At 59.0% G+C, this 21,643-nt stretch overlaps 14 protein-coding genes across 14 annotated transcripts; 7 read left to right on the forward strand and 7 right to left on the reverse strand.

The window, feature by feature from the left end:
- Positions 1 to 42: 42 nt before the first annotated feature.
- On the reverse strand, positions 43 to 663 carry MICPUN_76499 (predicted protein; the record flags this gene model as incomplete). Its single annotated transcript, XM_002509181.1, has 1 exon — positions 43 to 663. A coding segment is annotated over one exon (621 nt), but the record flags the coding sequence as incomplete, so codon positions are not given.
- A 1,163-nt stretch (positions 664 to 1,826) lies between these two features.
- MICPUN_76150 (predicted protein) lies at positions 1,827 to 2,531 on the forward strand (the record flags this gene model as incomplete). The annotated part of the gene is made up of 1 exon (XM_002508941.1): positions 1,827 to 2,531. A coding segment is annotated over one exon (705 nt), but the record flags the coding sequence as incomplete, so codon positions are not given.
- Positions 2,532 to 2,922: 391 nt separating this feature from the next.
- On the reverse strand, positions 2,923 to 4,501 carry MICPUN_65976 (predicted protein; the record flags this gene model as incomplete). Its single annotated transcript, XM_002509182.1, has 3 exons — positions 2,923 to 4,161; positions 4,252 to 4,316; positions 4,444 to 4,501. Coding segments are annotated over 3 exons (1,362 nt in total), but the record flags the coding sequence as incomplete, so codon positions are not given.
- A 939-nt stretch (positions 4,502 to 5,440) lies between these two features.
- MICPUN_109293 (predicted protein) lies at positions 5,441 to 5,921 on the forward strand. Its single transcript, XM_002508942.1, has one exon. It carries the CDS (start codon positions 5,498 to 5,500, stop codon positions 5,891 to 5,893), a length of 396 nt encoding a protein of 131 aa, XP_002508988.1. The 5' UTR covers positions 5,441 to 5,497; the 3' UTR covers positions 5,894 to 5,921.
- A 14-nt stretch (positions 5,922 to 5,935) lies between these two features.
- Positions 5,936 to 6,403, reverse strand: MICPUN_87094 (predicted protein; the record flags this gene model as incomplete). Its single annotated transcript, XM_002509183.1, has 1 exon — positions 5,936 to 6,403. One exon carries the CDS (start codon positions 6,401 to 6,403, stop codon positions 5,936 to 5,938), a length of 468 nt encoding a protein of 155 aa, XP_002509229.1.
- A 372-nt stretch (positions 6,404 to 6,775) lies between these two features.
- Positions 6,776 to 8,021, forward strand: MICPUN_63202 (auxin efflux carrier family; the record flags this gene model as incomplete). Its single annotated transcript, XM_002508943.1, has 2 exons — positions 6,776 to 7,966; positions 8,013 to 8,021. 2 exons carry the CDS (start codon positions 6,776 to 6,778, stop codon positions 8,019 to 8,021), a joined length of 1,200 nt encoding a protein of 399 aa, XP_002508989.1.
- A 109-nt stretch (positions 8,022 to 8,130) lies between these two features.
- MICPUN_63201 (predicted protein) lies at positions 8,131 to 11,220 on the reverse strand (the record flags this gene model as incomplete). The annotated part of the gene is made up of 1 exon (XM_002509184.1): positions 8,131 to 11,220. The coding sequence occupies one exon, from the start codon at positions 11,218 to 11,220 to the stop codon at positions 8,131 to 8,133; it is 3,090 nt and encodes a 1,029-aa protein (XP_002509230.1).
- A 932-nt stretch (positions 11,221 to 12,152) lies between these two features.
- MICPUN_87262 (predicted protein) lies at positions 12,153 to 12,503 on the forward strand (the record flags this gene model as incomplete). The annotated part of the gene is made up of 1 exon (XM_002508944.1): positions 12,153 to 12,503. One exon carries the CDS (start codon positions 12,153 to 12,155, stop codon positions 12,501 to 12,503), a length of 351 nt encoding a protein of 116 aa, XP_002508990.1.
- A 1,089-nt stretch (positions 12,504 to 13,592) lies between these two features.
- Positions 13,593 to 14,660, reverse strand: MICPUN_87285 (ATP-binding cassette superfamily; the record flags this gene model as incomplete). The annotated part of the gene is made up of 2 exons (XM_002509185.1): positions 13,593 to 14,279; positions 14,364 to 14,660. Coding segments are annotated over 2 exons (984 nt in total), but the record flags the coding sequence as incomplete, so codon positions are not given.
- A 557-nt stretch (positions 14,661 to 15,217) lies between these two features.
- Positions 15,218 to 15,832, forward strand: MICPUN_63198 (predicted protein; the record flags this gene model as incomplete). Its single annotated transcript, XM_002508945.1, has 1 exon — positions 15,218 to 15,832. The coding sequence occupies one exon, from the start codon at positions 15,218 to 15,220 to the stop codon at positions 15,830 to 15,832; it is 615 nt and encodes a 204-aa protein (XP_002508991.1).
- A 78-nt stretch (positions 15,833 to 15,910) lies between these two features.
- MICPUN_103527 (predicted protein) lies at positions 15,911 to 17,363 on the reverse strand (the record flags this gene model as incomplete). Its single annotated transcript, XM_002509186.1, has 2 exons — positions 15,911 to 17,239; positions 17,355 to 17,363. 2 exons carry the CDS (start codon positions 17,361 to 17,363, stop codon positions 15,911 to 15,913), a joined length of 1,338 nt encoding a protein of 445 aa, XP_002509232.1.
- A 349-nt stretch (positions 17,364 to 17,712) lies between these two features.
- On the forward strand, positions 17,713 to 18,165 carry MICPUN_63196 (predicted protein; the record flags this gene model as incomplete). The annotated part of the gene is made up of 1 exon (XM_002508946.1): positions 17,713 to 18,165. The coding sequence occupies one exon, from the start codon at positions 17,713 to 17,715 to the stop codon at positions 18,160 to 18,162; it is 450 nt and encodes a 149-aa protein (XP_002508992.1). The 3' UTR covers positions 18,163 to 18,165.
- Positions 18,166 to 18,222: 57 nt separating this feature from the next.
- Positions 18,223 to 19,782, reverse strand: MICPUN_63195 (predicted protein; the record flags this gene model as incomplete). The annotated part of the gene is made up of 1 exon (XM_002509187.1): positions 18,223 to 19,782. The coding sequence occupies one exon, from the start codon at positions 19,780 to 19,782 to the stop codon at positions 18,223 to 18,225; it is 1,560 nt and encodes a 519-aa protein (XP_002509233.1).
- A 208-nt stretch (positions 19,783 to 19,990) lies between these two features.
- On the forward strand, positions 19,991 to 21,604 carry MICPUN_63194 (predicted protein; the record flags this gene model as incomplete). Its single annotated transcript, XM_002508947.1, has 1 exon — positions 19,991 to 21,604. The coding sequence occupies one exon, from the start codon at positions 19,991 to 19,993 to the stop codon at positions 21,602 to 21,604; it is 1,614 nt and encodes a 537-aa protein (XP_002508993.1).
- Positions 21,605 to 21,643: the final 39 nt, after the last annotated feature.

Genomic DNA, 21,643 nt, shown 5'->3' on the forward strand with positions numbered 1-21,643 from the left:
GTCTTTACCTCGCTGTGTCTGATGAAGGAGTTCATCCGCCTTTGACAACATATCCTGGATCCCTCGCGACTCGTGCGCGCTCACCATAACAACCGGCAGGGTTGTCCTCCGTCGCAGCGTCTCCGCCGCGCGAGACGAGTTTGGCAGGTCCGCTTTGGTTCCAACCACGATGGCTGGGCGAGCAGAGAGTCCCGGTAGATATGCCTCGAGCTCCGCCATTAGCGTCTGAAGCGCGTTCCAGGGACGAACTCCCGGCCGACCCCCAGCTCCCGCACCGAGGTCAACCACATACACGAACGCGGCGCACCGCTCGACATGTCGCAGAAAATTATGTCCGAGTCCGCGGTTCTCGTGTGCGCCCTCGATCAGACCCGGGATGTCCGCAACAACGAAACTCGATATACCACCGTCGGTCGATACGGCGCCGAGCTGCGGCGATATCGTGGTGAACGCATACTCCGCCACCTTCGGTTGGGCGCTGCTTATCGCCCTGAGCAACGTGCTCTTCCCAGCATTTGGGAAACCAACCAACCCAATATCGGCAACTGATTTGAGCTCCAGAACGATTGTGGCATCCTCACCCTTCCCTCCTGGTTCGGATGTTCCTGCCCTTGGTCCCTTGGGCATCGTTTTATTGCCTCTGCCCCCTCGCCCTCCCTTCGCAATGCGTACTTTGCTACCGTGCTCGTTGAGGTCCGCGAGAATTTCCCACTCGCCCTTGTGGATACCACGCGGTCGTGTACCAAGATTGGGCTCGTTCGCCACCTCATCTTCTTCGTTTTCTTCGTCATCCTGAGACACTGGAGTCGACGTCCCCCAGCTCGAAAAGTCTATCTCGTTTTCGTCGAAGTCATCATCTTTCTGCTCCTTGAGCAACTCTTTCCAAATCACGGTGCCGACAGGAACGCGGAGCTCGATGTTTTTGCCTCGCTTTCCTTGCGACCCTTCCTTTCCACCCCTGCCCCCGTTGGGGCCGACTAACCTGAATGGCACGTCACCGAGCCCCTTGACGTGTCTCACTGCGTGTATCCATACATCAGCGCCATCTCCTCCGTTGCCGCCATCAGCACCCCTGCGCATCTTCGACCCTCCATCCATCCTGAAGCTGACAGCACCCGCTCCGCCGTCGCCGGAGGTTATGACCACCCGCCTCCTATCGATAAACCTTTTGTCCTTGCGGAGCTCATAATCGGTCACGTCTGAGTCGAAGTAATCTTCACCTCTACCCGATGAAACGAACTCATGGTCGGCGATGGTCGATGCTGCGGCCCGGAGCTGTGGGGCACCCACCGAGCCCAGACTTGGAAGGGGCAGATTACCAAAACCCGAAGCGGTCGCCAACAACCCTCGCGGGCAGCGCCGCACGCAAGAAAGCAAAGATGCCATCCTCGAGGCGATCGTCGTGAATGTCCACGATCCTTCGCCAAGATCTGAAAGGTCCTCGGTCCCACCCGGTCCACCGACTCTCCACGCTGCTTCGAGTAGGCACCGTCGAAAACCCGGGAGCTCTGAAAAGGATGCGCCAGGCCGTTGATGAAATCGGGCCAGACGACGGCAGATTCCAAAAGCAGACTAGCTAGCCTACCCCTTGCCACACCTGTTGGCGCACGCGACCGCGCGGAGGGGTCGCCGTTTTTGATATCTCAACGCGGGACTGGGCGCACGTGCAAGATGAAGGCGCCGTTAAGGAAGGTTCAGTTGGAGAACATCCCGGTTCACCCGGAGATGACCAAAGAGTACGCTCCCGGGGATTCCGCGCTCGAAGAAAACCCGTCGTTCTCTCGCACGTCGCGCGACCCTCACACCGTCACCCTTTTGCCATCCGCAGAGACATCGCGGCGTTGTTCAAACTGTTTGATGCCGACGAGAACACGCGCAGCGCCATCCTGATCGACCTATACTTCAACACCCTGGCGTACGCGACGAAGAGCGGCTTCAACACGGAAAAGTCCTCCACGTGGTTGGCGATCGTCAAGGCTGTGCACGAGAAGGCGACGGGGGAGCTGCAGACCATCGGGAACAGCTTCGAGTTTTTCAAGCTGCTCATGCTTCAGAGTAGCGTGCACCGGCCGCCGTATAGCTTAGGCATATTCACCTACGCCGAGATGAAGGACCTGACGGAGTATATGCTGAGCACGTACTTTCGGCACTACAAGCTGTACCAGTACGCGTTTACGAAGCTGGTGAGGATGGATGTCAAGCTGGCGTCACCAGTACTGGAGACGGCTCCGACACCCTTCGAGCTGCTGGGCGTGGCGTTCCCCGACTCAGAGTGGGCAGAGAAGCAGGCGGAGATCAAGGCGAAGATCGAGGAGGAGAGGCGCAAGGCGGAGGAGGAGGCGGCGGCCAAGGAGGAGGCGGAGCGCGAAGCGAGAATCAAGGCAGAGTACGACGCAGCCATCCCGGAGGAGGTCAGCACGAGGGTGTCGGAGGCTTTGGCGCAGTCCATGAAAGAGATGAAGGAACAGCTAGAGGCGAGGTTCAAAGAGCAGGAGGAGGCGCTGCTTGCCAAGATAGCCGAGCTGGAAGCAAAGTAGAACTAGTATGTGCTGATGTGAAATTTTCAACGGCGTGAATCACTCACTCGGTTGACCCTGGAGGTTTGGTGTTCGCCTCCACCTCAGCCGATGCAGAGGAGAGACTACGAAATTTGGTCGATACAACCGGTGCAGACGCGTCCAGTCCGGCATCCACGGGAGCGATTGTATCGCTCGAGGTCTGCTCTTCTGCAGGCTCTGCACCACTTGTTGTCGGGATGTCCGCCACAGCTGCGTCTGCACTCTGCGTAGCGCCGTCCTCGCCTGCAGCCTGGACAGCTGTGAGAGCGGGTGATGGCTTGACAGCGGGGGTTGGCTTAGACGCGGCCGGTTGAGTAACGGTTCCAGACTCGGCTTTGGTCTTTCCCTCCGCTTCCGCACTCTGCATGGCGCGCTTGGCCAACTCGTAACCCGCAAAGTTCATCGCGCCAAGTGGTGCAATCCACAGCATGCGGGGTATGACACCCTTGAAGAGCGCGGGAGCACCCTCTTTCTTAACGATATTCTGCACCGAGACCCACATCGCCTCGCCTGCCGCAGTCTGACCGGTCATGGCGCGCGTCTTCAGCACATCCGCGGGCGTTGTGGCGGCTGCGGCGATGGCGCCAGACATGCCGCCGAGCGCAATTGTCTCCCACGCGGTGAGTTCCTTTCGCTTTGCTGCCGCAGCAGCCTGCTTGAGCTTCTCATACGTCACCAGGCCGATGACGTAGAAGGGAATCTCGCGGGAGAGCGTCGCAGCTGTGCCCGCAAACAGACCCTTCGTTCCATTTTTTGTAATAGCCTTGAAAGCTTCGACAGCGTTGTCGTGCTGCCCCGTCTGCAGCCTTTGCTTTAGCACCTCGCAAGGAATTCTGACGCTGGTGCCCACTAGGGTGCCGAGCCCGGATCCGAACCCCTGAATTTGAATTTCTGTGATCAACGGCAGGGCCGTGAGCGGGACCAGGAGCTTACACACCACCTCGTATGTCGCCGTCCTGAACCCGTGGCCGGAAGCCGCGCCGACTACCGCAGGAATGATACCCCGGTAAAGTCCCTTAGCGCCGATTTCTGGGATGGTCTTTAAGAACGCCTTCATGCCCGGGCCCTTACCGACGGTGGATTGCACGCGCGTTTTAAGCGTATCCAAAGGATGCATCGCCGCCGTAGACGTGCCAGACGCTAGAGCTCCGGCCAGAGCCGCCTGGATGGCCAGCTTGACCGTCGCAGACCTCTCGCTCTTCGGCTGGTTGATCTGCACCATAGTGGACGACTCGAACCACAGCACACTCGGGTCACTTGACGTGGCCACCCGCTTTGGCAGGAGCATCATGAAGTTCCTGAACTGGCCGTAAGTCACGAAACCGTCCCCTTCGAGATCAAGATGCTTCAACATCGCCGTGGCGTTTTCGTCCGTGGCGGGTAAACCGAGGCGCTTAAGCGACTTCTTCACGTCCTCCTGCGTCATCCGGCCGCTCCTGCTCAGGCCCAAAGAGTTGTACGCGCGAAGCATCGTCGACTCACGCTCGTTCATGGCGCTTTCGAAGTCCTCCCAACTGAGCGATCGCGCGAAGAATGTCGGCTTGGCTTTCTCGTAGAACGCCTTCGCGTACCATTCCGGCATTTTCCTCCTTCGCATCGCAACCTGTGAGCGCAACGGGAGACGAGGTCAGAAAAAGTCCACCCTGGCAATGTTAGATGCCCGAACAACGTCAAATGAAAAAGCGGCTCGCACCTTCAGGTCATCCAGCTTTAGCTTGCCGTCGTGATCGCGGTCCATCTCGTCGAAGAAACGTCGTCCTGCGGGTTTGCGGGATAAAATGAAAGTCGGTGTGAGTCCGGTATCTTCGTCGTGTTCGGGAGCAGGGGGGAAACCTCGGAGAGAATCCGGTGCCGTAGGGTTGCCGTCAGATCCGTTGTCACGCACCTTCCTCCTCCGTGTACCGGAAGAAGTCCTCCACGGAGCTGAGCCTTCGACGGTCGGGCTGGAACGTCGGGTTTTGAAACTCGTCGTACGCCTTGCGAATCGTCTCGGGGATCTCAATCTTGCTGTCCTGGAACGCCTTCACCACCGAGGCGGGGAGCCGAATCTTGGAGAGCCTGTCCGCGACGTCGTCAGCGTCGATCTTGGCGAAGAACATCAGCCGCTTCCTCATGGGAACGTGCACGTTGAAAAGCACATCCGCCGCGTGATCATCTATGCCGTCATCCCGACTTCGCCGAGGACGCCTCAACATCGCGCTGCGAATGCGAGGAGGGCGTGAGCGCGCCTCGGGGTCTGGAGTGTGCTGACTTGGATGGAATAATTGCCCCACGCGGTTTGCAGGGCTGTTCTCGACTGCTCGAGACCGTCCCAGCCCGAGACCCCAGACGGAAGCCGAGACGATTTTGTGTCGGCGGCGCCTGGCAGTCCCGACTGCGCGCTGACGTTATCGTATTGGTCATACACCCACACGATGGCCGCTGTCTCCGCCTCCACCGCCGCGATGATGCTCGTTGCGACGGCGAAGCGCACCGTCGCGCCCCGCGCGGTGATGCCCGGTGCTCGCGTTCCGGCTGATAAGTGCCGTGTCGCCGCACCCTCCCGCCGACTTCGTCCACGTGCCTCTCACGTATCGCGCGCCGGCAACAAGACCAGCGACCCAGTGACCGAGGTGGCTAACATGGACAGCCTCATCGACCTGCTTGTTGACGCCGACGAGGAGCAGCTGCTCAAGCTGGTGGCCGAGAACGTCCTCTCGTTCGACCAGAAGATGTGGATAAGGATCGCCTCGAGGAGTGACGCCGCTGAGTCCCAGGAGGAGAAGGACAAGATCATGATGCTGGCGAGCAAGTGCATGAAGATCATCGAGACCATGGTGGAGTCCACAGAGGATACCATCAAGCAGTCGAGCAAGTTGCTCCAGGACATCGTGGCGGCGGCGGCGAATCCCGGCACGGGGGAGTTTGACGTGCCGCTCAAGGCGGACGCGCTCGCGAGGATGAGCAAGAAGATGGAGGGGGCCGAGGTGGACGAGCGCATGCTCAACACGGTCTACGCGTGGATCCGAAAGTCGGATGAAGATAAGCTCGACGGCATGGTACACATCTTGCAGCACCTGCTTCAGTGCTACGCCGCGCGGGAGTTGGACGCGGGGAAGACACCGCTCGATAGCGTCATCGCTGCGCCCGCCGCAGAGTGGCCAGAGAAGTTTGAGGAGATCATTGCCGGAGGTTTTGGCGAGGAGGCTTTCAACAAGGACCTTCAGCAGCGGATGGAGAAGGTGGTACTCAACCTGCCAAACGGTTCTTACGCCCAGCGTGTTCAGGCGGAGTACCTCAAGGAGGTCGAGGACCGCGGTAAGGACATCTACAAGGCCAAGGAGGCGGCCCCTTGAGTGACTACGACTACGCTAAATTGCTGCTAATATTGACTATCGCTACCCAAGCCTGTATATGCTTTTCATCCAACCCAGCACCTTTTCAATATTCTCGCCGCTGAGTGCGCTCGTTTTTATCACAACCATGGTGTCCCCAGTCTCCTCCCTGAGGCTGTCGATATCGAACGTGGCCTCCAGATCTTCCATCGACACTAAGCAAGGTGCGTCAGACTTGTTCAGCACCAGCAGCACTGGCTTACCCCTTATCGCAGGTAGAGAGAGTATGTGGCGTAGAGCCGCGGCCGAAGCTCCCAGCTGGAAAGAATCAGATGCATCTACCACGTACACTATTCCTGCACAGTCCTTTAGGTACATCGGCCACAGTGGCATCATCGCACCACCCACCTCCTTGCACACCATGTTGCGGTTTTTGTCTATTGGGAAGGTGTTGATGTCCACGCCAACCGATGGCACCACGTCGGCATCCACATGCGGGTCCAGGTTTGCGGTCTTGTGCAGGGCTAACATTCTACGAAGTACGAGTGATTTGCCCGAGCCGCCGATCCCTGCGACGGGTTGGGGTCGAGTGAGTCGCTGCCGTAGTCGAGGTGGTTGAGGGGCGTATTTTTGAAATAAATCCTTACCGAGGACGACCATCGGGGAGGTGAGCTCCGGGACGGTCATGTCGACCCGAAGTCCCGGCGGCGGGAAGCGTGACAAGCTCTACTATACAGATAGTTGCACCGCCGCTGCTCGGTTCCCTATGCAGTAGCTCTGGCCTGTCCACCGGCCGCGAGTGCCGTGGAAGTGTGATTTTGGTCGGTGCCGTGTTTCAACCTGACTGTATCCGCCGGACTGCCGAGATTATTACCACAACGCGCTGAGACCAAGGGGGACGACATGCCAATCGGCGATGCGAACGCGCGGCTTTTGCTCGCGGTGACGACCATCGCGTTCGGAAACTTTCTCCGGAGGATCGGCCTGGTGGACGTGGACGTCGGCAAATCCCTGCTGAAGGTGTTGTTCAACGCTACCCTCCCGTCCGTGCTGCTGATGTCGATCTTCAGCGTCACCTTCGACGCGCAGTCTGCCGCAGTATCCGCGTGTGCACTTGGTCAGGCTATCGTACTTTTGATTGCACATCTCGCCTTTCGCGGCCAGGGTCGTCCACCCAAGGAACTTGCGCTGCTTGCCGGCTCTTGCGTTGGCGTCAACCTTGGCACCTTCTGCTATCCATTAGTTGAGTCAGTTTGGGGAAGTGAGGGGCTCACCAGGGTCGTGCTGTTCGACGCGGTCAACCAGTGGTCGCTGCTCATCGTGGCGCCGCTCATCTACGCCTCGAGCATAGCGGGCGCGTCGTTCTCTCCGGTTAAGGCTTTGGCAAACGTGAAGAAACAGCTCACGAGCCCGTGTCTGCTTGCCATGTTCACGGCAATTGCTCTCAGGCTCGCGGGCCTGTCGCTGCCTGAGCCAGTTGCAGCGTTCACGTCTTCACTAGCGCTGGCGAACAAACCCCTCGCGCTGCTCGCACTCGGGATATTATTCGACCCGCAGCTAAACAAAAGTCAGCTCAAGGACATCGGCACGTTACTTGCGTTGAGGTACGGCGCCTGTCTCCTTCTGGGAGCTGCGGTGATGGCGACGCTCAGTGTGTCGATGGGACCCGAGTGCACGGCGGTGGTGCTCGCCGCGCTGATATCACCCGTGCCCTTACTGACGGTGACTTACGCAATGGAGTACGATTGCGATATCAAACTAAGTGCATCAGCAGTAAACGCAGGAAACTTTTGCTCGTTCGGTTTGCTCCTTGCGGTGGCCAACACAAACCTCACCAATGCCACGGCCCTGGCTCCCGCAGTAGCGGCAGCTGGGACTGCGCTGGCTCTAGTTGGGGTGTTGGGTGCGCGAGGGAAGTCGGCGAGCAGGGATCAAGTCACACCGGTGCAGGCAAATGCAGCGCGCTTTTCACGGCGGCGTTGTGCTCAGGTCCACGACCGGAGGCAGTTGGAAGTGCGCAAGGGGCATGATGTTGGATTCGCAGGGAGTCTTGGTGCGGTGAATGTTCGCGTGCAAATTGCAAAGGGTCACGCGGTGCGGCCCAAACGCGTTCCGTTTGCAGCGAGGATAAAGACCAGAGAATGCATAACGTCGAATCGTGTGCAGGCTGTCGCACGTTTGGTGGCGACAGGGCGCTATGCTTATCTATGAGTCTACATTGATACTTTAGCCGCTAGCTACTACCTTCGAAGGTGGCTCTATAATAGCTGACTAGAGTTCATAAGTTTTGGCTTGTAGACAAGCACCGCTGCAGCGAGAGGATCTTTCAGCATAGCGACCACACCTTTGGACACTTCACCTGTATCGCGCGAAGCAGATACTGCTATAATATCACCTTGCACTTGGGACTGGAATTTTGGCAGCTCCAAGCTGGGTTTACCGTCAAGCGAGCGACCAACGGCAACGAATCCATTAGCGATGGCTCTCTCCTTGAACTTGGTGATGATATTATCTTCATCCCTAGACGCTTTGCGATGCACTCCCATCGGTCCTGTACAGTGCGCGAGGTACAGTTTGTCCTTGCCACGACGTCCGAGATTGCAGGTGAACTCAAACAGCTCTGAAGAGTCCACGTCCACGCCAATGACAAAGGAAAGACTGCCTGCCGGCGATTTCACTACATTGGGTGTTTTGGAGTGATTCTTCACCACAAGGATGGAGCAAGGCAACTCCTTGTCCTTCTGTCCCGATGCAATCTGTGCCTTGCAAAGAGCGAGAGCCACCGAACCCACTTTGGCCTCCCTTGATCTGTCAAGCTTTTCAGACGCAACTACAATTAACGTGGCGTTTAGTTGCACAGCTTTGTTTGTGATTGCTTCTGCTGTGGAAACGCCTTGCTTCTGGGGGATGACATGCCGTACAAGGTGCACCACGTTGTCAACGTCGTACTGAGATAACATTGTGCCTGCTTGTCTGAACGCTTCGGCATTCTTGCAAACATGTACCAAGTGAAATTCATCGACTCCAGGGATTAGCAAGGCATTGACAACATCAAGGATTCTGCCACAGGCTTCGCTGTCCACAATTGCCACGACAATCACATGTCGACTTCTTCCACTCGAGCTCATCATGACCATACTTGGGCCCTTTACACCAGTCGACATAGTGTTCATGTAGGATTGCTTTACCATCGTCTGGAAAGCAATGGTGCGATCCTGAACCTTCGCCATGTACTGATACGTTTGAATCGGATCGTCAATAATCGGAGTACCGAGGTCCCTTGGAGCGTTCTCTTGCGACCTCGAGACGCAAACAGCACGTATCGCGGCCACACAAGTTAAATCATGCGCGTGAACCTGTGGGTAAACGGCTGGCGCAGCTCTCAGACGCCTTAGGTTAGGCTCAGCTTCGAGTAAGTGCTCAAGGCAGAAGCTCGGTGTGAACCTTGCCGTTTCCAGGGCCTCCTGCAGCGCAGAAAGCTCCACCATCCAGCGGCCGGTTGCGCTGTACAAAGTCTTGCGATTTTCTGGCTGTGCTGCCATCATGGCATTAAGAGTATTGATCCTGTCAGAAGGAGAGATGGTGTCTACACCGAGGATGCGAGCGAACTGTGAGTTGCTCGTTGAAGTCATCGCGACATTACCCCACTTACAACTGGTTTGTGCAGTTGTCTCCACTGTTTCAATCACCATGTTCGCGTCATACTTTTCTCTCAGAGCAAACGCGTGTGCCGCGAACTTGGTGTCGAACGCATCCTCTCCCACCGTTCTGATGTTCGTTTTGTAAATCCACTCCACCCCGACGCTCAACAAATAATCCAAAACACTTTCGACAAGATGAGACCTCTCCCTCCCTTGCTTGAACAGGAAAGCCTCGCCCGGATACGTGAGCTGCTCCATGACAAAACCTGATCCATATCGCGCGCTTCTAGCTGAGGGATCTTCACAAAACACTTTTAACTCGGGGACGTAGCGGAATCCAGGATACGAATGCTGGTTGATGAACAGGACATGCTGCTTGGCAAAGCCGTAAAAATTATTTGAACGCATGTCCTTCACCACTGTGGACTGTGTTGCATCCGACACCACCATGATCAGTTTGATGGCCTCAAGAGCGTTCGCCCCGAATTGTTCCGAGATGTTGAGCTGAAGCTGTGTCATCATGCGAGCACCGACGCACATACCTTCGAAGTGTGTGGTGGACGGAAGCCAGGTGGTCTGCCTTTCCTCGACGCCATCTGCGTCTGCTTGCGTTGCAGAGGTTGCCGCCAGGTCGTGCTCTCTCTGCTCTTGATGTAGCTCCCCAAGAAGATCGAAAGGATCGATAGAATAAAGTGGACGCCGCTTACCTCCCTCGCGCATTGGTCCGAGATCGCCCGCGAATACGAGCAGGGCTATTGTGCCATACCCACCGCCAGATCTGACCTCTGAAAGCATCCTCATGATTTCTGGCTTGTTCTCAGGCGCGCTCATCCACATCTCCTGCGAATCTGCGTTTGGAAATCGTATCTGGACATTTTGGATGACTACATCCTCGTTTGCTCGGCCCAGGTATGCCTGCATCGCCGTTAGGCTGCTCGAAATACGGGCATCAATCACTTCGACACCTTCGCGAGCGTCGTGCAAAGCTTGGGCAGAGTCAACAGCGGCATCCTCTGTGTTCGCCTCCTCCTGAGTCTTTGAATGGTTGCGTCTCTTCTTATCTTTACCCGTCGCTCGCCTTGCTTCTTCGAACACCTTCTCCACCTTGGTATACTCTGCGATGAAGCCCTCGTAGTCCACATCGAGGCTCTCTTCCAGAGCCGGAGGCATCGTGTCGAAGTAGTTGCGCGTCTTTCTCATGTCGCCGAGTCCTGAGCTGAGAAGACCGGCGACGGAGATGGTCGCCGCTGCGTTCATCTTTGCCTTCTCCACGCGGTCGCGCCAACTGCTTCCGCCGCCCGAGGCGTAAGGCTGTTTCGCCCCCGCCGACCTCCTCAGCTGACGAGTGGGAGCCTTAGTTTGCAGCGCTTCCTCGCCCCGATGGGCAAGCTCGCTGACGCGCTCCGCCACCTTATCTGAGAAATGAACCCCGCCATTGTGTTGTTTCTCCTTCGGCAATGCCCGAGTATCCGCTAATACGAAGTCCAGACGCTTACCTCCCGGGGTTGCCTGTTCGCCGTTCACGCCCTGGTTGCGCTCAATTCGGCCACGGGGCGTTGTTAGTCTACCACCCGCTCCGTTCTTCGTGTCCTTGGTCACGCGATCCGGTCTGTTGCTTCGACGGGCCGTCCTCGGGGTTCGCGGAGTGCCGGAATCGACAGATCCGTCGGGATTTACCCTCGATCCCTTGAATGCCGCGCTGCCCATGGTGGGGGCGTTGGGAATGTGGACGACGAAAGTGGATTTTCGTCGCTTGCGTGTCACTTTCCTTTACGAGGCCACGGACTAATTTGGCCTGAGGCGGCACTCCCCTCAGCGGCAGATCTCACGTGTCAAGAGGGATGGGCCGAAGTCGATCTCCCTCACCGCGGCGATATCGATCACGCTCCCGATCGCCACCGCCGCGGAGGCGATCGAGGTCTCGTGACAGGAGCCCACCGGGGCGCGGAAGAGGTGGGCGGGGTGGGCGGCGGCGGGACAGCCCAGACTACGGTCCATACCGCAAGGATTACAACGATCGTGGCGGCCGGGGCGGAGGCAGGGGTGGGGGGCGAGGCGGCTACGGCGGCTACGGTGGTCGGGGCGAGGGAGCACCTCCGGGCGACGCTTCTGATGAGGAGCTTCGCGCCAAGGCTGTTGACTACAGGGACTACAGGCGGTTGAAGCGCGAGAAGCTGTCGAGGACAAAGTTCTTGTGGGCCAACACGCCGAGCCCATCCCCAGAGCCAGAGCCCGCGCCTTCCTCCGAGCAACAGATGAAACCCGTTGAGGCAGCAAACGATAGCGATCACGTGGGGAAGAAAGGGGGCAAGAAATCCAAAAAGAGGAAGGCGTCGCCCGAGCCCGAGCCCAGGAAGGGGAGCAAGAAGGGGTCCAAGAAGAAGCGAAGAAAGAGGTCGCCAACCTCGTCTTCATCCTCATCATCGTCCAGCAGCAGCAGCAGCAGTAGCAGTGACAGCTCGTCCTCCTCCTCCTCATCGGGTGGCGAGGATGAGGGGAAAGGCGGCGACGGGGCGGACGAGGCGCGCCGGTTCCGAGAGTTCCTCGAGCAGCAAAAGGCAGCGGAGGCGGCAGAAGCGGCGCGAGCTGCAGAACAGGCTGCTGAAGAGGACCATTTCGTCGGACCCGCGCCGCCTCCGATGGCTGCACATGCGAAACCAGGGGATTACGGCGGTGCCCTCCGACCCGGGGAAGGAGACGCGATGGCTGCCTTCGTTCAGAGTGGTAAGCGCATCCCTCGTCGAGGTGAGGTTGGCCTCTCTGCAGATGAGATCTCCAGGTTTGAGGACCTCGGATACGTGATGAGTGGATCGAGGCACTCACGCATGAACGCGATTCGCATCCGAAAAGAGAACCAGGTGTACAGCGCGGAGGAAAAGGCGGCGCTCGCGATGATCAATTACGAGGAGAAGGCGTTGCGAGAGCAAAAGGTGATGGCGGATCTTAAACAGCTCGTGAAGCAAGCGACCGGAGAGGACCCCGGCAACTGATTATACGGAAACTAGACATTCTCAGATTCCCAACGCGAGCTCACGCGGCACTTTCCACACCCGCGCCAAGGTGTGGAATTCGCCTTTTTCCCCAAACGCGTCCTTGCCCGATGCTTGAAGTTTGCTAGAGAGCTCTGGAGTGAACTGGGCTCCCACCGTCGCGCCCGCAGCGGCGGCGGCCTCATCAGTCACGGCCGTGACCGTGCACGGCACACCACTGGCGACAAGATCCTCGGTCAGTGCCGCGTAGTTCTCACCAGCGACATCGGACCACACGGGATATAGAATTTTCATCCCCAGCCCACGACCCACTGCCTCCTCTCTCCACGATCGTATGTGCTCCAGGTGCAGGTCTCCGCATGCGAGCGCTTTCACTTTGCATCCAAGACTGGTCACAACCTCCAGCGCGGCTTCAAGGCGCGAAACGTATCCTGTCCCGGCGTGACGGTGCAAAGGCACGCCCACAAGACCGACATTAAGGTGCTGAGCCTGTTTTTCCACGTCCTTGGCACTCACTTCCTGATGTGCAACTATTCGAGAGGTGGCATCGAACGTAGTGAGCAGTACGACACCCAATGGTCCGACGTCGTGGAGCGCACCGCCAGGTTTGAGCATGGCACGAAGAGCCAGGAACGAATCCTTGCCCCCACTCCACATCAAGACAACCACATCGGACGCGAGACCATCGACGGGTGTGTACAGCATCGCGGGCACCTGAATGCACCGTGCCTTGTCTCTGACGTTGACGTGCGCAAATGGGCAGTGCCTACAACCACTCCCGCAGCACCGCCCTCGAGCCTCGTGCTTTATTTTCGTCATGACCATGTACCCAGTTTTGGGATCGATGTAAAAGTGATCCCCCCGCGCACATGCCTCCTCATGCAGTCCGTCGAAATCCTCGATATCCGGTACGTCAGGCTCCTCGAAACCCGCCTCTGGCATCTGTCTCAACAGATGATTGAGTTCCGTGGCCTGCGCACCGGCACCCTCCACTCGAGCCCATGCGAGATTGCGACTGTCGTCCAGCTTTGCGCAATCGGGATAAAACGAGAGGCTCTCGAGCGCAGCCACAACGTTCTCATCACCGTCGTGCGCGCACCTCGCGACCAAAGCAGCCCCGACTGCTAACGCGGGAGCTGGCCTCGCAAAATACTTATTGCCGTCCAACACAAAACACCTCCCCATCCTCACGGCTCGAAGTCTGGCAAAGGCGTTGTCACCGTTATTCACCGCCAGAGCGGCTGCCGCATCCGCCGCGTTGCGCCGCAGATCAAATCCGCAGCACGCCACGAGCACCACATCTGGGTCCACGGCCGTCACATCGCCCCACTCTCTCCTGCTGCTCCTGGATCCCTCCTTGGAATTGAGGCTCGGCTCGCACCCAGCGACCCGCATCATACCGGGCACCCAGTGCCCCCCGTCGAATACGGGGTCCAGCCACTCCAGCAGCAGCACGGAAGGCCTAACACCGCACTTTCCACTGGATCTTGCTCCGGCTACGGCTCCTGCCACCTCCGCCAGCTGCGCCTCGAACCTCTCTCGCGCGCGCTTGCCCCTCTGTGGAACCCCGCACGCCGCCGCTATGTTTTCGATGCTGGCGCCAACCTCGGTGAGCGTTGACGGAGCGTCGCTGTGGAGACCGCACGACGCGGCGGCTCCCTTGAGGTCGTCCTCGCTCACCGCGCACACCTTGCACAGAGACTGGGTGAGGATCACGGTGGGTTTCAGCTCGGCGACGAGCTCGTTGTGTACGCTGTAAAGCGGTGGTGGGTCCCCCTCGTCATCTCCCAACTCGGCGGCGGTGGCGCCCCGAGCGGCGTCGACCTCGCGCTTCGCAGCCGTGGCGGCGTGCTCGCTGACCGCAGCGTCGATGTCTCTCTGCGTCGTGATGTGAGGGTCTATCGCGCTGGACGTCACCCTCCTGACTCCAGCGGCCAGCGCCGCCTGCATCCCCGACTCATCCGGGCACGCATCGCACTCGTGCGTGCATCCGACCAATCGTTCCCGAATTCCGAGCGCGCCTATTATCTCGGTGGCTGACGGCAGGAGCGACACCACCCGCAGGTCAGCTGGCACATCCTCGATGTCCGACGTATTACCCCATCCGCTTGGGCGCCCGTCGTGCGACAGGCGCCTTGCGGGCTTCACCACATGCATCGCGGTCTCGGGCTATGACGGGCTCGGAAACCACCAAAGGGCGGAGGATATTTCGAGTGCTCCTCTTTTGCAGTTTTGGTCGGTTGCAATACGGCCGGCGTTTTTCATTTTTCTCGTGTTTGGGGTGCCGAGATGACGATTTTCTGACCGCGTACCAGTCACACAGCTTGTCACTTTCCACGGCTCTCGTCGAGGGGAACTCAACATCCAGTATCTGCGGTGGTTCCGGAAAAGCAACTGGAGTCCAGGTCAGCACCTGCGCGCCATTTTATTTCGCCACGACAGTCCACCGCCTCGCGCTCTCGCTCGACGTGCTCGAGCAAAAAGGTGCACGTGGTCCGCTTGCGATTGAGTGGCAACCCGTCATCGCTTCTATCACAGGCTTAAATCGCCGTCGAACGCGCGAAAAGAGCCCTCGGGAGTGCCGCGACTACGGTCTCAAATTGAACGAATAGATTCTTTGGCAATTCTTCGCGGCAAAAAGGATGTCTTCGCTGGCTTACTGCGCGCCGCACCTTCACGCGCGCACTTCACCGAGAGACGTGAGAAGGGCGACCATGTCGTCGAGAGGACACCGTCAACCGCTCCGCATCGGCATTCGGGCGGTCGCCAGCACCTACACCGACATCGAGGCGCTCTGGCAAAAGGTGGACTTTGGCCGTGAGAGAGCCAAAACTTCCATGGAGTGGGAGACACTGAAGGAGAGTTGCTGGTACGCAGCGTACGACGCTCCGTTCCACGGAGTCCCAAGCGGTCCATACATGGGCGGTCGAGTGGCGGATATGAACGCGCACATAACTAGGAGGCACCACGACTTCCTCGTGCGGTCGCGTCGCGCGCTGTGCGGCCATACGGTTACGCCGGAGGAATTCGCAGACACCCTCGCCAGGGTATCGTCCGTCCTCGGCGTGGGGCTGAGAGTTGCGGTTCAGTGCGTGTTCGAGGAGCCGACGATCCTCGCGATGGACACATCCGAGCTTATACGCACCATGGTGGAGCTACGACGACAACACGAAGATGAGGACCTGGTTACGCTGGTCATATCCCAGCCGGCGCTCCTGGGGAGAGCCGTTGAGTGTGAGCCTGATGGGCACGAGGCGGCGGCGGCAGACGACGTCTTCGGATATCCCACGCGCGTGGACAACTACATGTTGTATGGGGGGCAGTGGTGATGCCACGTTTTCTTTGATTTGCTATTCTTTCCAACTACGTTTAGACTAGCTACTGAGCTATGTTGTGTGAAGTTTCATTCAACCTTCGAACGCACCGAGATGTGCGACCTCATCCAGGAAACCGAGATATTGGTCATCCTCAGCCGCCTTTCCACTCTTTTCCTCGGGCGCCGGTTGCTTCGCTGGCGCGGCGTTTAGGACCCGCTGTCGTTTCGATGGTGGTACCACCTCTTTCTGCCGCTGGATCCGGACCGAAGCAGGCACGAGCGCCTTGAGCGCTGGATTGTGCTGCGCCGGCACCAGCTTCTGGACAGTCGGCGCCGCCGCGCGAGTGAACGCCGCCGCCGCAACCGAGCGGGGCAGAGCGGACCTTACCGGATTGTTCGGATTTGGAATAGGCGGCGCGGACGTGACCTGCCTGAACCGCGGGGGTGGTGGCGATTGGGGAGCCACAGGCACGGGAACCATCCGGACGGGGACCATCTGGACCATCTGAGGTTGCGGCGCCATTCCCGGCGGTCCGGGGGTAGGAAGCAGGTGGGCGCTCGCCGGCGGGGGAGGAGGGACCGGAGGCATCTCATCTTCCACCCCGGGGGGTGGTCCGGGAGGGGGCGGCAACGGGACCTCGTCGTCTGACGGAGGCGAGCCCGGAGGCGGTCCGGGCGGGGGACCAGGCGGAGGACCGGGCGGAGGACCGGGCGGAGGACCGGGTGCACCTCCAGGGGGCGGTCCAGGGGGCGGCCCAGGGGGCGGCCCGGGGGGCGGCCCGGGGGGCGGCCCCGGCGGTGCCCCGGGGGGTGGACCTGGAGGTGGGGGCAGCGTCGCTGGCGCCCCTGGCGGCGGCAAGAGCGGACCCTCACCCTGCACCACCAGGTCCAACTCCTGGTACTCGTACTCTTCTTCCTCGTCAGCGCCCGCTTCCTCCTCGTCATGGTACTCAGATGCCGCCTTGTATTTCTGCGGCTTACCTGCGGGGGGCCTCCCAGTCGGATTGAGCGTCGGGTGATAGTAGACGGAGTCCTGTGGCCTGAACGTTCCCAATCCAAGCCCTCTGCTGCCTGTGCTGCCTGCGACGACAACCTCCAGTCCCTTCAGGGCCCCGATACCCTTCACCTTGGGCACGGCGGGTGCTGGCGCTGGTGTTTTCCCCGCGTTCGCCTTGCGCTGCTCCTCGTGCCATTTGATCCCATTCTCGAGCTGCTTCATGCGTTGCTCCTTATCCCGCGCCATCTCTGTGTTCATGCTTTTCTCAGCCTGGAGCCTCTTTAGCTCCGCTCGAAGGCTTCCGATATCCGACTTTTGCAGAGCATCCTCGCGAGCTTCCTTACGCGCAGCCTTGTTCTTGGCGAGCTGTTTCTTCTTCTGCTCTCTGCGGTAGGCGTCGCCGGGGGCTAAAGTCTTGCTCCCCTGCGAGCGAGAGGAAGAGGGGAAGAGCGTGTCAACGAAGTTGGGAGAAACCCTATGGGGGACGCGCGAACTCGGGGGAGGCGGTGGGTTGAGGGGGATCATCGAAGGAATTCACCTTCCCCATGCTGGGCTCGGTCCTATGCCAGCACACTGATGATATTCACCTCCAACCGAAGGTTATCCTCTCGCGCCCCCCCTGGCGGAGTGGTGTGGCCCTGCCAACGAAATGGGTGCCCTCTCAAAATCAGCTCTACCGGCCAGACCGTAGAACCGGCTGACCGGCTTTTGGCAATTTCCACGGAAAGCCGTATTAGGAACGCTGGGCCTTCACACTCACCAACAAGTTGACACGAGTGGCGAAGCCCCCGGTTGTTTTCTACCACCGCGAGCGTTCAGACGCGTAACAGCGTGCGTAAAATCTTCGAAGGGATCGTGCCTATCACACGAAGGAGCTTGCGAAGACGGAACAGTCCATGATATCCCGATTCCCAAAAGGGGGGGAGGAGATCGACACGGACATCGTGCGGAGGCAGGAGTTTGAGAAGCTGCACATCAAGGTTGCGAACGAAAAATTCGGGAGGCGTGAGGATGCAAAGGAGCTGTTGACAAGGATGATGCAGGCCTGCATCGCTGCCTTCGCCCCGGACCCGCTGGAGTTCATGATCGAGTTCCTCACGAAGGAGATCGAGGGGAGGGCGGAGCCTGCGCACACAGGACCGGGGAAACACCCGATGGGAGAGGAAGCAGATCTGCACGAGGAAGTGACGAACTATGCCGACTCGCCGGAATTTCACACCATCGTAAGTAAGATGTCGGCGTACATGATCCAGTTCAAGCCCGACGATCCAGCCCCTTTCGCGCTCGAGTTCCTGCGCACGCTCAAGAAAGAGGGCATATTCGGCCCCATGGGCGCGGACCATTGATGAAGCTGCGGTTGCGCAGGATGGTTCAGATGTAATGTACAACACTACGTTTTAGCTAGTTCACCGTTTAGGCGGCAGAGGACTGATAAGCTGTAGGCGAGAGGCAGCATCGCCTGCGGCGAGTAATTCAAGTCGCTGGAGGTGGCAGAGGCTGAAGTCGCACTCAGCCCAAGAAATGTTCGAACCAGGCGCTTGCTCCATCAGTATGTCCTTCACGGCACGAATCGTGCGACGATGCACCGCGGAGTCAGCGTCGGTGTTCTCCCGAAGAGCAAGAGGAGGCGTCACCGTCTGCTGTGCCTCTGCGTCTATGGTCCTCCGATGCCTGTGCCACGCGTTTTCCACGAGGGACAGCGTCCTCCGGGTGACGCCGAGGACACCGAACCTGTACGCCTTGCCAGCACGAATCGCATCGGCGATGTACCCGTCCGCAGTGCTAACCTGCACCCCCTTGATTGCTGCGATTTGCGCTCCGCTCCATCCCCGGTCGAGGTGGAGGTAGTGAACTTCGGTCTTGGCCGGGCTGAGTTGTCCTTGCCAGAAGGCAGGAGCCGCCGGCGTGATCTGGTTGATGTCCCAGGGATCGTCAACGCACACTGTCTCGGCGGTCATCTCAACATCCTCCTTCTCTTCGGCTGCCGCCGGGGACGGCTCGACGAACGAATCGGTGACAGGGGGGAGGGTTTGCAGCGTCTCAAAGACGAGCAAACTTGCCCATCCATCCAGAGCGGCATAAGTCACTTGATCCTCTGTGAGTTTTGGAGCCTCCCAATCGCTCATACGACTCGAAGCGTGCTTTGGCAGGCGGTGCGACAGCTGCCACTCCACGAGCGCGGCCAGTGAGTAGCTCTCGGGGGCAGAACCGGGATGTCCAGGCCGCGCCGCCCTCTCCCTCGCAAAATCCCTGAGCTCCAGAACTCCCTCAACCGCCACGTTAAAGTCCCTCCTTATCTTGTGAGCGTCCCCTCGTGCGTTCAGACCAACTTTCACAATCGTTGGATCCACCAGCAGCTCCCTCAGAGACTCCGTCACTCCCGTGAGGCAAAGTCTCAACAGAAAACACACAGCCTTCGCCGGTGGTCGGGGTCTGTAGCAGAATTGCATGAGGCTGGTCAACCTCGGCTCCGTTCCCGCCTTGAACGAGACGAGCCACTCGATATCCCAGCCGAACGTGCGAGGAGCTGACGGAATCGCAGTCAGTCGCCGAATCCTCGCCACCGCAGAATCCACCTCCTGAGGCGTCTCACAAAGGACCACAGACCCGGGGAAGTGCAGATCTGGGAGGGAATTCGGCAAATCGTGGCACCCCTCTGGGAGTGGTAAAGCGACGGCGGGGGAGAGAGACGCTGGAAGCCGACGCTTACGGGCGGTCGTTTTTCCCTCTTGGGAGACACACACATTTTCTTTGCCGCCCCCCGGATCACCGATCTTCGCATCGTCGGGCGGTACATCTCGTCTCACCTTCGGCATGAACGGGGGAGAAACAGCGGAAACGTGCACCCCCGCTTCTCGCGAGATCTCCAGCGCGAGGTTACGTTTGACGCCGTGGCAAAGCTCGGCGTCTTCGAGCGCTGAGAAGAAGTCGGAGGATACTTCCTCGATCTCGAATGTCGAGTTCATCTTCTTCGCCGCACACCTGATGCTTCAATCGGTTCCAGCTTCGGGGGTAGGCGCCGGTCGGAGTGAGATCCAAAAAAAAAAGTAGTGCTATCCGTAACGCTCGGTGCCCAGTTCGTTTGGGCTGGTCTGCCCGTGACTGTGCCCGGGTGTTGAACGATATCGCGATCTCCGGGTTGGGGTGTTCAAAGTTTTTGGCGCCCGCGGTCAGATGCCGCGCGTCGACGAGGAGTCGGCCCTCCTCGGGGGGAGCGATGCGGGGGTGAAGAGCCGGCGAGTGGGAACGAGTGCGATTCGATACGCTCTGGCCGGGAGCGCGGCGCTGTGTTTCGCGCTTGTCGCGGTCCTGACTTTCGGCGGGGAGGTGCGGGAGTACAAATCCCAGGAAAGCGAGCCAGAGCCCGCACCGATCCTTCAGGGTGCACAGGAATCCGATAAGCCTCTGCCGCCGAGCCCGTTCGTGGCGATGCAGGGCATGTTCGCGTACGAGACGTGGACCGAGTCCGAGGTTAAACGTCAGGGGGACCCCGATGACGATGCGCGTCCTCTTCTTCAGTCGATGCCCAACTTTGGCGCGTCCGTGGAATCCTGGGAAACTATACGAACTGCGGTGCAGACGGGGCTTGGCGCCACCGGGCAGCGCAAGCTCTTCATCTTTCTACGTCACGCCCAGGCGATGCACAACCAGTGGGGTCTGCACGCGCACAAAACCAAATCCGTGAACGACATCCCGTGCGACTACAAGGGCAAGGGCAACCTGGTGGACCCCGACCTTACGGGTTTTGGCAGGTTGAATGCGAGGAAGTTTGTGAGGGACGTGCTCGAGAGCGGCTTGGGGAAGGAGATCGGCGGGGAGGCTCGCGTGTTCTCCAGCCCCCTGTCGAGGACGCTGGAGACGACCGAAATAGGTTTCGGTAACCAAACCGTGCTCAAGATCAAGGGTGGTCGTGTGACCGTTAGCGAACTGCTTAGGGAGAGGATTGACACGAGAGTTCCTTTTGAGGTACGGCGGCCAGTCTCGTACAAGAAGGGAGTAGACCAGCAAAACCTCGACGAATTGTTCAGGTTTGACGACGTGGAGCCATCGAAACTGCAGAACGGGGACACGGTCGGGTCCGTCACCGTGGATTTCGACGGAGACAAGGGTATCATGGACCACAGCGTAAAACAATTATGGGAAGGAGAGCAGAACGTGCTCAACACTAAACAATACGCCACGCTGGGAGCGTCGGAGCCGAGGGCGAACCCCACACCGAACACGATGACCAAAACGAAAGCTGATCAGACGGCAGACACAAGCGAGTTGATGGCGCCGCAATGTTTCGTGCCCAGTCGAGGTTTGGGTCTCGCAGTCAGCGAGCGAGGGTGGTGCTGCGTGGAAAACGGCCTGAAGCAGAAGTTTGGCCCCGATAACCTGTTTGACTTTAACGTGACCATCCCGAACAAGGATCTAAGCGAAGCTGAGAGAAGCGCGCGCGACAAAACAAATGAAACATACGTTTGCAAACTGATGGAGGCGGGGAGGTTGGGGAACAAATTGTGCTACGGGCCCGCGATGTTGGGACTGCTCGCACAAGACGACGTGAACCTGACGCCGGGCAGGGAGGAAGGTGAGAACGAGCTCGTCGGTCGCGTCCGCACTTGGATCGCGTCAGTTTTTGACGAGGTGGAGGATCAGGTTATCGTCGCGGTGACACACTCGGACTGGATCAAGCTAGCCATGCACGACCTGGGGGTTGATAAGTCGTGGCTCGTCCCCAGGAACAACGAGATGTTACCGGTAATTGTCGAAGACACGAGGCCCAAACCCATAGAGAAACGTTGAGATCTCCTTCAGGAATAAGAATTAGGATCTGCGAAGGTA

The sequence above is a fragment of the Micromonas commoda genome, chromosome 12 (genome assembly GCF_000090985.2).
Source record: "Micromonas commoda chromosome 12, complete sequence".
In the NCBI taxonomy this organism is placed as follows: Eukaryota; Viridiplantae; Chlorophyta; class Mamiellophyceae; order Mamiellales; family Mamiellaceae; genus Micromonas; species Micromonas commoda.